This window comes from Symphalangus syndactylus, chromosome 23 (assembly GCF_028878055.3).
Source record: "Symphalangus syndactylus isolate Jambi chromosome 23, NHGRI_mSymSyn1-v2.1_pri, whole genome shotgun sequence".
Lineage (NCBI taxonomy): Eukaryota > Metazoa > Chordata > Mammalia > Primates > Hylobatidae > Symphalangus > Symphalangus syndactylus.
In genome coordinates this window covers 10,954,945-10,971,005 of record NC_072445.2, presented here as the reverse complement: position 1 = coordinate 10,971,005, position 16,061 = coordinate 10,954,945, and the positions used below count along the sequence as shown (strand labels likewise).

Sequence of the window (16,061 nt, the reverse complement as noted above, 5' to 3'; positions counted from 1 at the left end):
TTAAAATTTTTTTGCAGAAGGGGAGGGGAAAAACTTTAAAAATTCTGTGTCTCAATACCATCAAGAAAGTAAAATGACAACCCACAGAATGGGAGAAAATTTTTGCAAATTATGTATCTGATAAGGGGGTGGTCTATATAGAATATATCAAGAATTATTACAAATCAGTAATAAAAAGCCAACCAAATAAAAAAATAGACAAAGGATCTGAATAGCCATTTCTCCAGAAAAGATATACAAATGGGCTGGGTGCAGTGGCTCACGTCTGTAATCCCAGCACTTTGGGAGGCCAAGGTGGCGGATCACTTGAGGTCAGGAGTTCGAGATCAGCCTGGTCAACATGGTGAAACCCTGTCTCTACTAAAAATACAAAAATTAGCCGGGTGTGGTGGCCGGCACCTGTAATCCCAGCTACTTGGGAGGCTGAGGCAGGAGAATCACTCCCTCTCGGGAGGCAGAAGTGGCAGTGAGCCAAGATCGTGCCACTGCACTCCAGCCTGGGTGACCAGAGCGAGACTCTGTCTCAAAAAAAGATATACAAATGACCAATAAACACACAAAAAGATACTCAACATTATTAACCATCAGAGAAATGCAGATCAAAATCACAATGAGATACCATTTCACATCCCCTGACATAGCTACAATCAAGAAGTCAGACAAAAAGTGTTGGGAAGGACATGGAGGAATTGAAACTCTTGTAGACTGCTGGTAGGAACATAAAATGCTACAGCCACTATGGAAAACAATCTGGCAGTTCCGCAAAAAGTTAAACACAGTTACCATATGACCCAGCAATTCCACCCCTAGGTATGTACCTAAGAGAACTGAAAACATATGTCCACACAAAAACTTGTGCACAAATGTGAACAGCAACATTATTCATAACAGCCCCCAAATGGAAGCAATCCAAATGTCCATGAACTGATGAAGGATAATCACAATGCGGTAGATCCATATAATGCAAAATCACTGGACAATAAAAAGGAATGTGGTACTGATACATGATACAATATGGATGAACCTTGAAAACATTATGCTAGGTGAAAGAAGACAGTCATGAAAATCTACAGATTATATAGCTGCATTTAGATGAGAAGTCAGGAACACACATGTCTTTTTTTTTTAATACGTTTTTAACAAACCTGCAAGGAATAGGCAAATCTATAGAGATATAAAGTAGATTTCCAGATGGGAAGTGACTTATCTGAGACCACCCAGTCAGTTGTCACCTGAGCCTCATCTGGACCTAACATTCTTTTCACTAAGCCATTTTTGATTAGCAGCCAGGAGGATGGATTACAAAGCATTAAGAGCCATACTAACAATAACAACAAAAAACCCCCAGAAATTAAGATGTAGCATTTCCAATGAAAAATAAGTCAGGAGTAGATGATCTCTGGAAAATGAGATCACAGCTGATTTTTATTTTCTGTGTGATTTTCATATTTCCCAAACTTTTCCTGTATCAATTTTGTAATCACAAAATTCTCACAGTCACTTCTAAGGAACATCATTGGGCACAAAATGAGTCAGAGATGTACAGCAATGCATGACCGTGGCACCACAGGGAAGAAGCAAGGCATGATTTGCCATGCCAATGATTTTTTGGTTTCTCTATAGAGTTGTATTCAAATATTACAGCTGGAAAAATGAAACAGCATTGAACTTGGAGACAAGCTTTGCCAATTGCTAGTGAGATGATTTCGGTTAAATTACTTGGTCTATTTCTGCATCCAAAAAATAAGAGGATTGGACCACAAATTTTAGAGTCTCACTCTAAAATTCTAAAAATCTATGAACACTTCAAGAAGGAGAAAAATTCAATTTATTAGAAACTAAAGACTCATATTCAGTTGCATTCCTATTCCTGTTCCCACCCTATATGCCAGGTGCCTTGCTAAACACTCTAGAAACATTATCTCAGTGAATCACCACTGTGATCCCATAAGGTAGGTGTGACTGATCCCATTTCATACATGTTCAAGGCTTGGAAAGGTTTCATAACTTGCCAGGATGTGAACCCAAGTGTCCTCACTTCAGGGTTGGTGCATGCTGCCTCCCTTACCAAGTTATTTTCCTATTCTGAGCTGGCAGTTCGGAAACCACGTGTCCCTTGATCACAACTGAGCGGCTGAGAACTGGAAAATGATTGACTACAATGATTCCTGCAAATAGAGTAAAGTGATAACTTATTATAACATTTTTCACATCTTGGTTTTGTGATCAGTGATTCTGAGATGCCATTTTCCTGTTTAAATTAACAAAGACATTCTATGAAAGCAAGTAGGAATAATATTCATTTAAATACATTACAATTCATTATCTAACAATACCCAGTCAAAACCCATTAAAACTCAGTAGAGGACCAGAATGGAAAGGATCTAGAAAGGACTGCTAGAAACAAATTCCAGTGAAAAACTAATGTGGATGTTGGGAGGTGGGGTCACATGCAGGTATCCCTGAGGCAGAAGAGAACATCACATTGGTGTGCCGGTAGGAGAATCCTGAAGGGGACAGAAGTACAGGTGAGGAAAACAGGATTAATCATCATCATTTTTGACGGCTGTTTTACAACCTTTGTAAGCTTCCTCACGTCTTTTTTTTTTTCTTTTTTCTTTTTCTTTTTTTTTCTTTTTTTTTGAGACAGAGTCTTACTGTGTTGCCCAGGCTGGAGTGCAGTGGTGCAATCTCAGCTCACTGCAAACCCCGCCTCCTGGGTTCAAGTGATTCTCATGCCTCAGCCTCCTGAGCAGCTGGAATTACAGGCTGGGATTAAAGGATGATATTTTTTGTTGTTGTTTAATTACTATCATATCCAACCAAATGCCAGTAATGTCCCTCTAGCAAGACAATAAAAAATGGCACATGCTACCATACCCAGCTAGTTTTTGTATTTTTAGTAGAGACAGGGTTTCACCATATTGGGTAGGCTGGTCTCCAACTCTTGGCCTAAAGTAATCCACTCACCTTGGACTCCCAAAGTGCTGGTATTACAGGCATGAGACACCTCGCCTGGCCTGTAAACCCTTTTGATACACATAAAAATCTTTAATTAAACTCCCAGTTTGTATCACACAAAAAAAATAGGTTTCTTTTCTTGTTGGGTAATTCAAGTTAGAATCATATTACAACACTGAATATATTTTTGCAAGCCGTGCATCCTTTTCCCAGAAATTATGACACATTTCTCAAGTTATCAGAAAGGTAGTTAATAGCAACTTAGCGATGTTTCTAAGAACACCTGTGGATTTTGATAAGCCCTCTTTTTGGCTTTGGTTATATCAGTCGTCCTAAACTGGAAAAGATTCTGTCCCCAGGGATGCCCGGAGACATTTTTTATTGTCTTGCTAGAGGGACACTATTGGGATTTGGTTGGATACGATGGTAATTAAACAATAAAAAAAAATCTCATCCCCTAAAAAAAAAAAAAAAATCAAGGCTGGGCATGGTGGCTCATGCCTGTAATCCCAGCACTTTGGGAGGCCAAGGCGGGCAGATCACGAGGTCAGGAGATCAAGACCATCCTGGCTAACATGGTGAAACCCCGTCTCTACTAAAAATACAAAAAATTAGCCGGGCGTGGTGGCTGAGGCCTGTAATCCCAGCTACTTGAGAGGCTGGGGCAGGAGAATGGCGTGACCCCAGGAGACGGAGCTTGCAGTGAGCAGAGATCGTGCCACTGCACTCCAGCCTGGGCGACACAGCGAGACTCCGTCTCAAAAAAAAAAAAAAAAAAAAAAATCAAACATAAGGTTATTGCTATGCATCAAGCATGAGAGGATTGAGTGAAATCGGCTGAGGCTTGATGGCAATCCACTTACCTGCAGAAAGTAGTTCCAACTCTGGCCAAAGTGAGCTTTGCCACAGGGGGATGTTCTGAAGAGTTAGCCTGATTCTAACAGTGGCATAGACCTGCAAGGGCACAGGCAGGATCACTAGTGGAGTTATTAGGATCAAAGTATCACGCACCACCTCGGATATACTAAGTTGCCAGAACTGTTAGGAGTGGAGCTCAGACGCAGAAGTTTTCAAGCCTCTTCTCTGCTGATTAGAGGCACACCCCCCCAATTAAGAGACACTACTTTAGAACAATAGTTCTCAGGGTAATTCTGCTCCAAAGGGGACATTGGCAATGTCTGAAGACATTTTTGATTATCAAAACTGGACAGGAGTTGCGCATAGCAGCACATGCCCATAGTTTCAGCTACTCGGGAGGCTGAGGCAGGAGGATCACTTGAGGCCAGCAGTTAGAGGCCGCAGTGAGTTATGATCACGCCTGTGAACAGCTACTGCACTCTAGCCTGGGCAACATAGGGAGGCTCCAGCTCTTCTAAAAAAAATTAAAAATCAACAAACTAGAGGAGTACTATTAGCATCTGGTGGGTAAAAACTAAACATCCGGCAATGACAGGAGAGCCTCCTCCCACCCCTCCTCAAAATGAGGTCGAGAAACCTTGCTTTCAGGAGAGGCCTGTGGGAGGTAAGCCAGGGAGTTGTTTCACTTCTGGAGTACTTCAGAAATAGGAGGAGACAACTGAGAGCTCTGATGAGATGTTCTCCACAATTCCTTCTGGGTCTGTCTATGAAGAAGCAGGGTAGAGGCATATCTGACAGAAAAACTCTGATAGAACTTACCAATACAAATGTTTGTTTAAAGCAGAAAACAAGTTAAGGGAAATGTAAACTTCTCTTTTGCCCTGTTTAACAGAGAACTAATTCCTCTATAGAGATAAGTAAGTCCTGAACACTGATATGCCATTACCCTGGAGGTTCTGTTTTCTGAAGAGCTATGCCAGCGAGGCAACTCTAGGACAGAAAACTGATTCACCTAGTTAAAGCACAAAAGGGGCAACAGTACAGTTCAAAAGAAAGTTTCAAAAGTCCATCAAGATACATCCCAATCTTCGACATTAGGAGCCATATCCAGAGTGAATTAAATTTTCTTTTTTCTCTACTTGGCTCTTTAATATTACACTACCCGTGAAGTATAGCATCCATTCTTTAGTGTTATGAATATATTCCATTCTATTTTATCCAGTGATTCCCATTAATTAAATATATGTTCTAGTACAGAAAAAGTGCTCCTTCAACCATTGTGGAAGGCAGTGTGATTCCTCAAGGATCTAGAACTAGAAATATCATTTGACCCAGCCATCCCATTACTGCGTATATACCCAAAGGATTATAAATCATGCTGCTATAAAGACACATGCACACATATGTTTATTGCAGCACTATTCACAAATAGCAAAGACTTGGAACCAACCCAAATGTCCAACAACGATAGACTGGATTAATAAAATGTGGCACATATACACCATGGAATACTATGCAGACACAAAAAAGGATGAGTTCATGTCCTTTATAGGGACATGGATGAAGCTGGAAACCATCATTTTGAGAAAACTATCGCAAGGACAGAAAACCAAACACCATATGTTCTCACTCATAGGTGGGAACTGAACAATGAGAACACTTAGACATAGGAAGGGCAACATCACACACCAGGGCCTGTAGTAGGGTGGGGGAGTGGGGAGGGATAGCATTAGGAGATATAACTAATGTAAATGACGAGTTAATAGATGCAGCACACCAACATGGCACACATACACATATGTAACAAACCTGTACGTTGTGCACATGTACCCTAGAACTTAAAGTATAATAATAAAAGAAAAAGTGCTCCTTAGATTATAATAAGAACCACTACAAAGAAACAAACATCAATTAAAAGGAAAAATAACTGATAAAACATTAAAATGATTAATATGATTTAAAAGAGTAATAACTTAAAACTACAATAAATGCTTAAAATTTACAATCAAGGTACAGGTAGGGAACAGTGGCTCACACTTGTAATCCCAATACTTTGGGAGGCTGAGGCGGGTGGATCACTTGGGGCCAGGAGTTTGAGATCAGCCTGGCCAATATAACATAGCAAAACCCTGTCTCTACTAAAAATACAAAAATTAGCCAGGCATGGTGACGCACGCCTGTAATCCCAGCTACTCGGGAGGCTGAGGCATGAGAATCACTTGAACCTGGGAGGTGGAGGTTGCAGTGAGCAGAGATCACACCATGGCACTCCAGCCTGAGCAACAGAGTGAGCCTCTGTGTCAAAAGAATAAAAAAATTAAAAAAAATGTAGTATAGACATACAATGGAATATTATTCAGCCTTAAAAAAGAAAGAAATCCTGCTATTTGTAACAACATGGATGGACCTGGAGGACATTATGCTAAGTGAAGTAAGCCAGACACAGAAGGATAAATACTACATGATACCACTTGTGCAATTAATCTAAAATAGCTAAACTCATAGAAGCAAAGAACAGAATGGTGGTTGCAGGAGGCTGCAGGCAGGAGGAAACAGGGAGGTACTGGGCAAAGAATACAAAGTTTCAGTTATACAAGATGAATGACTCCTAGAGACCTACGATATAGCACAGTGCCTAGAGTTAACAATACTGTATTGTATATTTAAAAATATGCTAAGAAGGTAGGTCTTATGTTAAATGTTCTTATTGCTAATAGTAATAATAAGTAAGAAGGCAGGAGGAAACTTGGAGGTGATGGATAGGTTGATGGCATGGATCATGGCGATGGTTTCACAAGGGCATACTTATGTCCAAATTCATCAAGTTGTACACATTAAATATGTAAAGCTTTTTGTACAAAAATAATACAATGAACATCTGGATATCCTTCATTTAGATTCACCAGTTGTTTACATTTGGCTGTATTTTCTTTCCGTTTTTACCAGAACTACTTGAAAGTTACTTGCAACACATTATAAAATCATTTCTAAATATTTCAACATGCATCTCCTAAGAATAAGGACGTTATTCTATACAACCATTGGCATTATTGCCATACCCATTAAAATGAGTAATCTCTTAATATTACCTAATATTCAGTCTATAGTCAAATTTCCTTAACTATCAAATTTTTTTAAAAAGACCATATAGCTATTTAAAAAGCCAGGATCCAACCAATGACCACACATTGAATTTGGCTGCCACACCTCTCTTTAGTCTACTTAACTCCAGAACAAGTCTCCAGCATGTGTTTTGTTTGTTTGTTTGTTTTTTTTTTGGTCTTTTAGGACATTGACATATTTGAAGCAGTCTCCACATTTTTAAGCTTACGTCTACTTGCTTCCATCCTCACCTTTTCCAGTTTCTACTATTAGAAAAATGCCATAATCCTTCCTTTCTAAGTTTCTGGTACTCTCTCCCTCCCTCCCTTCGGAGGCAAGCTCCTTTGGGAGTTGGGGGGAGAAAGTCACTCACTTTCTTGTTTCTCAGGTTTCCATTCATTTATTAACCTGTTGAAATCATACTTCTGCCTCCTCACTCCACTGACATCGCTTTCACTGAGGCCACAAATGGCTTTCTAAACGCCAAGTACGAAGGACGTTTATTTCAGTTATTACCTTATCTGACCTCTCTGCAGCAGCTGCTGTTGCTACCCCATTATCTATCTCCCTCAAGTGTACTCAAACATTAACGTAATTCTCTCGTTCTCTGCTGGTATCCACCAGTTATCCTCGACCTTCTTATTCCCTCCAACGCTTTGACCACCAGCTATTAGTGATTCCCAAATCTCTTCTCCAGTCCACAACTCTCTCCAGGGTTCAAGACCCATTTATCTACCTGTCTACCAGACACGGTGATCCAAGTTTCCCATAGCTCCCTGTATGTAATGTGTCTATAACCCAACTTACAGTTTTTCCCCTTCAACCCATTCCTCCTACTGCACCCCTTTTCTTAATGGAAACATTAATCCTCCAAATTTAAAAACTGTTCTCCTAACTCATTCCCACCAATGAAACTATCACTAAGTCCTCTTGATTCAGTCTTCTATATAATTCTCACGTTCATCCCTTCCTCTCTACCTCTACATTAACGGCACAGTTAAGGCCTTCAACATCTCTCCTATGGACCATCACAAAGATGTAGTTAATCTCTATACTTCCAGTTCTCCTCTTCCCCAATCCATTCTCTACCTTGTCCAGTTTTTTATTTTTATTTTTTGAAACAGGGTCTCACTCTTCGCTCAGGCTGAAGTACAGTGACACGATCTCAGCTCACTGCAACCTCCATCTCCTGGCTTCAAGAAATTCTCGTGCCTCAGCCTCTTGAGTAGCTGGGAGTACAGGCACACGCCACCACACCCGGCTAATTTTTGTATTTTTCTGGTGGACACTGGGTTTCACCATGTTGGCCAGGCTGGTCTCGAACTCCTGACCTCAAGTGATTCACCCACCTTAGCCTCCCAAAGTGCTAGGATTACAGGCGTGAGCCGCTGCACTAGGCCACTTATTTTTTCGAAACACAAATTGGCTCATGCTAAGCACCTTCCAAGACTTCCCCATCCTCTGCAGGAGCAGTTTAGCATGGTGAGTAGGAACACAGATACTGGAGTTGGAAAAAGCTGGATGCAAATTCTAGATTTTACCACTTACTGTGTGGCCATTAGACACTACTTATCCTCTCTAAGCCTTAGAGTTTTCATGTATAAAATGGGGATAATTATTTCTACCCCACAATGTTTTATTTAAGAGAATTATAAAATGATATAACACATTTGTTCCAATAGCCAGACAAATTAAATATCTAAAAACAATCATTTTAAGATAAAGTCCTAAGTCAAGCATGGTGGCTCATGCCTGTAATCCCAACACTGGGAGGCTGAGGTGGGAGGACTGCTTGAGCCCAGGAGTTCAAGACCAGCCTGGGCAACATAGCAAGACCTTGTATCTACAAAAAAAAATAGAAATAAAAATTGGCTGAGTGTGGTGGTACACGCCTGTAGTCCCAGCTACTTGGGAAGCAGAGGTGGGGAGTAGCTTGAGCCCAGGAGTTTGAGGCTGCAGTGAACCATAATAGCACCACTGTACTCCAACCTGGGTGATGGAATGAGATCCTGTCTTTTTTAAAAGATAAAGTCCAAATTACTTACCATGGCCCTTTATGATCTGGTCACTGCCTACCTGTTCAGTTTCATGTCCCATCAATCCTTCTTCACATTCTACACTGTCGTACTGTTTCACATCTTTTTGCTTTTGCACACACAATTTCCTCTGCCTAAAAAGCCTAGTCTCCAGTGCTTTGTCCAATAAGTGAACTCTTTAAGACTCTGACCTCAGTTTTTGTCCCATGCACCTCTAGGGCTTTGTATTACATCTATTTTCCTGTCTACCTCCCACCCTAAATAGTGTTTCTTGAAAGCAGAGATAAATGGAGAAAACACAAAAAACTAAGAACGGACGTGGGAATTCACCTCAGATGTGGAATCAGATCAATGTTGAACAATTTACAGAAGGGACCTAAAGTTATCATTCCGAACTAATTGAATGTAACTCATGGCTCATGGTTTATTCATTTTATGTTTTATTATTTTATTCATTTTCAAAAATGCAGAGGTCGGGAGGCTGGGCAGGAGAATGTCGTGAACCGGGGAGGCGGAGCTTGCAGTGAGCCGAGATCACGCCACTGCACTCCAGTCTGGGCGACAGTGTGAGACTCCGTTTCAACAACAAAAACAACAAAAAGGCAGAGGTAGCATCAATGTGATGAGGGTTTAACGTTAGCAGGTTAGGAATCTAGCATTTGGACATTGTTTTTGGTGTGTGGAGTAGCTGTGAGGCAGCAGGTCTTGAAAAATGCTTCAGTCCAAGGCAGAAAAGGTCTGACAGAGAAACAGGACCTCTTTCTGGTATGCAAATTGGGCTATATGAACCTTTAGTCAAAACTTCAATGTAGCAGAATTCAATTTATTAGTTACTATTTTAAAGGCATGTTATTCCCTAGAGGAAAATTTTGACAACTCAAATTCAAATAAACGAATTTGTTAAGGGAGAGACGTCTATAGAAGATTCCACCACAGGAACTACCAAATGAGCAATCAGAAAAGTCAGAATACTAAGTATCTGGAAGTAGTCTCTATTATAAAGTGATTGATGACTAAATAAAAGAAACATATTTGCGAATACTAAGGCTATGAGGGCTCTGAGACTAGAAAAAGTGTGGCCTGCACGGTTAACAGTCTTAAAATACTACAAAACACGACGCAGGCAAATTTCCTTCTACTAAGAGGTGATTACAAACAACTATTTTACTTGTGTCAAGAAACCAAGTCATTTCTTTCTGAAATCCAAGATGCCAGGTTTATCACATACCAAGTACACATTTAAAGAAAAAAAAATTATTTAAAAAAAAAAAAGATCTTTCAGAAGGGGGTGGGAAATCTACTCTTAATTTCTTAAAAATTCCGTCAAAAGGGCAGAAATCTGGACTTCATTAGCAACGCTCAAGTTATGGACACTGCTGTGATGCCTGAGAAACAAGTTCAAGCAAGGTCGACCTCGTTTTGCTCTTCCCGGCGGAGTCAAGGAAAGTGACAGATGCCTTAAGGGAGTCGACCCCGGGGGAGCTGCCAGGGGATGCTGTCAGTCTACAAAACTGGAGAGGCTAAGGATCAGCGCTGGGATAGAGGGTGGTAGCAGCGGCGAGGAGCGGCTGCGCGAGGATGTCAGAGACGGGCGCCGCGGCGAGGCTGTCACAGGGCGGCCTCCCCCCACCCAGCCTCGGGCCCCAGTCACTCACATGCGGGGCTCGCGCCCCCTCGGGCTCCTCCCGCCTCGGGGACAGCTGCCGCCGGGCGAGGAGGATGGTCAACTTCCTGTTTCCGGGAGCGCGACCCGGAAGCAACCCCCACTCCTGGGGCGAGGCCTTGTACCCTAGAGTAGTTCCTCCTCTCGCCCAGCGCTTCCGCCCAAAACAGAACACTCACTGTCGTGGCGAGCGCGGGATCTCTCGCGATATCTGGAGAGTTTCTGTTCTTGCTCCCCCTGGCGTCCTTTTCCCGCTCTGGCTCTTTTCGCCCCAGTCCTAAATGCTTGTCTCCCTTATTTACCTGGACTGAGTGACACAGACTTCATAGCTGAATTGATCCATTGAACAAGCATTTACTGAGTCCCCTACTATGTGCCAGGCAGTGTGTTAGGCACTAAGGGATGGGAGTGGAAGGGAAATGTAAATGGAGAGCAGCCCCTTCCTTCTGGAAGCTCCTACTCTTGAGAAAGACCAACAAATCCCTCCAATTTACACTCAGCCCACTCATTAGTGAGAGCTTACTCTGTTGATAAAAGAAAAACTTAAGCCGAATTAAGTTTAAAGGAGTTTAATTGAGCAATGAAAGATTCACGAATCAGGCAACCCCCAGAATCGCAGCAAATTCACAGACTCCCGGGGTGCCTCACGGTCAGAACAAATTTATAGACAAAAAAGGCAAAGTGAGGTACAGGAATCGGAAGTAAGGTACAGAAACAGTGAGGCGTCTGCCTTATTTGAACGCAGTTTGAACATTCAGCAGGCTGTGAGTGGTTGAAGTATGGCTGCTGGGATTGGCCACCACTCACTTATTGTTACAGGTGTATACTATTAAGTTAGGTTTTCAATTTTGTTTGACTATTAAGCTATGTTACAGTTCATCCACAAGGACTCAAATATAGGACAGAGTCCTTCTCAGGCCATATTTAGTTTGCCTTAACAATTCCCCCGTTTTGGTCATTTTCTCAATTTTGAGAGATTGACCAAAACCTTCGTCATTGATGTTATTTTCACTGCCATAAGTGTACCTATATGGTTTTGAAACTCACTAGGAAACAGTAGAACAGTAGGTTTTGCAGGAAGAGAATAGGACTGAGTAGAGGATACCTCCTTATTCTGGAATATCTGTTTACAGGAGAAAAACAAAACCTGGTCTGTTCTAGCATTTATGTGTTTTTTTAAAGCCTTAGTTTGATTATGTCACGTTTAGCATAAATGACTCCATTTTAGTTTGGTTTGGTTTGTTGGGGCCTAGTGCATGAGCTCAGTCCAAAATAATAGCCTCCCATAATTTTGTTAAAAAAAAAAATTCCCCACTTTTGGCCAGGTTCTTACTTAGGTGACAGTGTGACCAGAACTTAGGGCCTTAGCGCCACTCTCAGTTACCATCATTTGGGGTTTCTGGTCTCAGCATGTCATTCATAGGTTACAGTGCCTTCATGGTCACACATTTCTTTCAGTTTTTGTTATTCCAGTTGAAAAGAGATCATTTGACGTTCTAGAGATGGCTGCATGCAAGCATTTAAAACCTTTGAGAGAATATAGCGCACCAGGGAGACTATTGTTATCATTATCGGGCAGATAATAGCAAGAGTTTGGAGTATGCTCCTTACGCAGGGTCCCCATAAGCCAAACCACCTAAAATTAAATCGATTAAAGAATGAGCTAGATGAAGAGTCTCCTCGCTTGACTAAGTGGTCTTTTCACTAAACCCCTACAATTGAATATTTATTTTTATTGTATTTATTTTTTGAGAGGGTGTCTCGCTCTGTCACCAAGGCTGGAATGCAGCGGCGATCTCAGCTCACTGCAACCTCCGCCTCCTGGGTTTAAGTGACTCTCCCGCCTCAGTCTATTGAGTAGCTGAGATTACAGGCACCTGCCACCATACCAGGCTAATTTTTGTATTTTTAGTAGAGACAGGGTTTTGCCATGTTGGCCAGGCTGGTCTCGAACTCCTGACCTCAGGGGATCCTCCCACCACTGCCTCCCAAAGTGTTGAGGTTACAGGTGTGAGCCATTGCACCCAGCCAGAATTGTTTATAATTTACATTTGCTGTATTTCTCCATAGGCCACAAGTGTCAGCAGCTGCACAGGTACTTTTCTGTTTAGCCAATTCTATTATTTAGTATAACTTTCACAGGAGAATTTAAAGTCTGTTGTGTAACAATAGCCTTTAAAGTAGAATTTGCTGTAGAGCCTATTAGGAGGGAGACATTTCAAATTATTGCCTCTTATTCTAAACCATGGAAAAAGGACCTAACAAATAGATATCTTTCTAGAAGAGTGAAGGCTCTTGTCAATGTTCTCTTTAATCCATGATGTGGGTTAAGAGGAGTTTTTTTTTTTTTTTTTTTTTTTGAGACGGAGTCTCGTGTCGCCCAGGCTGGAGTGCAGTGGCGCGATCTCGGCTCACTGCAGGCTCCGCCCCCCGGGGTTCACGCCATTCTCCTGCCTCAGCCTCCCGAGTGGCTGGGACTACAGGCACCCGCCACCTCGCCTGGCTAATTTTTTGTATTTTTAGTAGAGACGGGGTTTCACTGCGTTAGCCAGGATGGTCTCGATCTCCTGACCTCATGATCTGCCTGCCTCGGCCTCCCAAAGTGCTGGGATTACAGGCATGAGCCACCATGCCCGGCCAGTTAAGGGGAGTTTTGGCTGATCATGAGGAAATGTACGTACCGCTAAAGTTTGTTACCTACATTGGGACTTCATCTTTTATCTATTGAAATATAAGGTTATTCATGTTTAAGGCTGGCTGCAAAATCCTTCACAAATAAAAGTATACCCTATAAGTGCATATAATAGACCCACTTTTAATTTCTATTGTTCACAGAGGCATAAACAAGGAAAAAATATTCAAAGATAAGAGTCTTGTGATAGTAGAAGTTTTGATCTATGATCTTGGGAAAAGCTATTCACATCAAGGATGCCATCTTCTGGGGAGAAACTTTTCTGGTTAGTTTTACCTTAAGGGTTCCAATGGATGTACAGTTCCAGGAGTGTGGAGGGACCCTTCTCAGTTGTGAGATTATGAACCCAAGGTTTAAAGCTCCAAAGTTTTGCTGTAGTGTGGATGGCAAGGACAGTCTTTCTCTTTCTCTGGTGTTCTCAGACGATCCAATCTGCAGGTTCTAGATTGTGAAGGGATTGTCCTCAGTGAATCATAAAAAGTTTTCTTTGCCTGGTGAAAATACACTATAATCTACTGTTATAACATTAGCCCTATTGCATGGGAAAGCTTTTATACAACCAGAAAACATGCATTGAAAATGACAATTGAATGAAATCCCTTTATAAATGTTTAAATGGCCCATCAGGTAGCCAAATGCATCTGAAGCTTTGATCGTCTTTTCAGGAATATGGAACCAAACATTGGATTTAAACTATTTCTGCAACTTATAAGTCAGCATATCAATATATTAAATTTGGATTATTTTATCTTTTCCAGAACCTTTAATAACAAAAGCTTTAAGGACTCAAGAAGGACAAGGTGGCCATCCTGGTTCTTCATGAGTCCATGCTTAACACTGGACTTATGTCCTCTTGAATACCAGTTGTTTCCCCAATTTAGGTGCATAGCACTGATAACTAATGGGTTATCATAGGTAATTTGACTTGGACCATGGAGTTTATTCAAATTGTATATTTAAACAATTTTAGTATTGGCTTATTTAGCATGATAATCCAGAGCTTGATTTTGAAAGGTTTGTTAAATACCAAAGGTTTAAAACATTGGATATTACAAAATAGAATCTTAGGTTACCGTAAGTCATTCATTTAGCCAAAATGATAACTTAAAAAATTTTAAAGGAAAAAACAGTATTTTGATAGAAAGGAGACTCAGCTTTCCAAACAAGATCCAATGAGGATAGCATGAGGCCAACTGACTGTCTCCTTTCTTTCCTTCCTCCACCATTTTTTTTGTAGTTTACTTAAAAGGTAAAAAAAACCTTTCATTATCTTTTAATATTAAATAAAAATCCTTTCTAAAAGAGGAAACCAAATTTTATGTTTCCATTAGTGTATTTTTAATGTTAAAGCTAGTTTTTAATAACATTTTATAAATCTATTCAGTTTTAATTAGTTTGACCATAAGGTAAGATTTTTATAAACCTTTTATAACCCTTTACTATTTTTTTTTTCTCAGAGCAGAACAATCGTCTAAGAAAACTCTGTTGTGCTTTTATTCCAATGTCCAATTTATGGAAAAAAAACTGAATAATGCCATTTTAACTTTAGCCAATATGTTCACACATAGAATCCTTATAATTAATTTTTTTTTTTTTTTTTTGAGACAGAGTTTTGCTCTTGTTGCCCAAGCTGGAGTGTAATGGCGTGATCTTGGCTCGCTGCAACCTCCGCCTCCCGGGTTCAAGCAATTCTCCTGCCTCAGCCTCCCCAGTAGCTGGGATTACAGGCGTGCAACACCACGCCTGGCTAATTTTTTGTATTTTTAGTAGAAACGGCATTTCCCCATGTTGGCCAGGCTGGTCTTGAATTCCTGACCTCAGGTGATCCGCCCACCTCGGCCTCCCAAAGTGCTGGGATTACAGGCATGAGCCAACGTGCCTGGCCCCTATAATTAATTTTTATAAACCTTCCACAACTTGTTCAAACCTTTAGCTTTATTTAATTTAAAACAATCCTTTAACCCTCTAACCTAGGCAAAAATTTACATTCCTGTATTTTCTTATAATCTCTTATGAAAAACACATTTCATTCCCCTTACGCACCTTGCATGTAAACCTATTTTTTCAGTAGTCTCAATTACATATTACAATGTTAAGTCTTAGCAACTTTTACTTTTGGTGAAAACCTTGGTAAGTAAGGGATTTTAATTATGTACTAGGTGTGGAGCCCAGGACCCAGACAGAAATGCAGATAAAGGTCTGACTCTTTCTAGCATCTAATCCAGGTGTCCCAAGCATGCCAGCCTTCTGGGTTCCCTTTCCCTCAGCGGCCCGAGTGACCCAGCTTGCCATACCATCGCACTGGGGGCCAAGCCGCATCATAAAGGGAAAATTTTTTGTTGTTGTTCTGGCCAGAGCAAAATACATGTGATAAAACATAGACATTAGCCACTCTGCTTAGCACTCAATATCAAACTGGCAAGGTTTATATTTGCCCTCAGATGGGCCCCGTCATCTTTAATCCAATCTCTGACTAGGGGTTTCAACACATGGTCTCTGGGCAAGCTGGTTGCCCTGAGTAATAGAAAAGATAAAAAAGGGAAAGGAGGCTGGGCATGGTGGCTCACGCCTGTAATCCCAGCATTTTGGGAGGCCGAGGCGGGTGGATCACGAGGTCAAGAGATTGAGACCATCCTGGTTAACATGGTGAAACCCCATCTCTACTAAAAATACAAAAAAAAATTCTCTGGGTGTGGTGGCGGGTGCCTGTAGTTCCAGCTACTCCGGAGGCTGAGGCAGGAGAATGGCA

At 41.1% G+C, this 16,061-nt stretch overlaps 1 protein-coding gene across 7 annotated transcripts in view; it reads right to left on the bottom strand.

Annotated features, from left to right (window-relative positions):
- Nucleotides 1–16,061, bottom strand: part of C23H6orf89 (chromosome 23 C6orf89 homolog) — a 47,862-nt gene that overhangs the window by 27,415 nt on the left and 4,386 nt on the right. For 4 of the 7 annotated variants that reach the window (XR_010119056.1, XM_063632303.1, XM_063632305.1 and 1 more), the window contains 3 exons: nt 13,589–13,753; nt 3,825–3,915; nt 2,069–2,168 (listed from right to left, as the gene is read on the bottom strand). Coding sequence is in view for 4 of the 7 variants with exons in the window: in XM_063632303.1 (XP_063488373.1) it covers nt 2,069–2,168; nt 3,825–3,915; nt 13,589–13,753 (356 nt within the window). In the remaining 3 variants the exon portion in view is untranslated. Of the gene's footprint in view, nt 1–2,068; nt 2,169–3,824; nt 3,916–10,612; nt 10,804–13,588; nt 13,754–16,061 lie in introns of those variants that run through there. The other 3 variants (XM_055264586.2, XM_055264583.2, XM_055264582.2) reach the window with 3 other exon arrangements.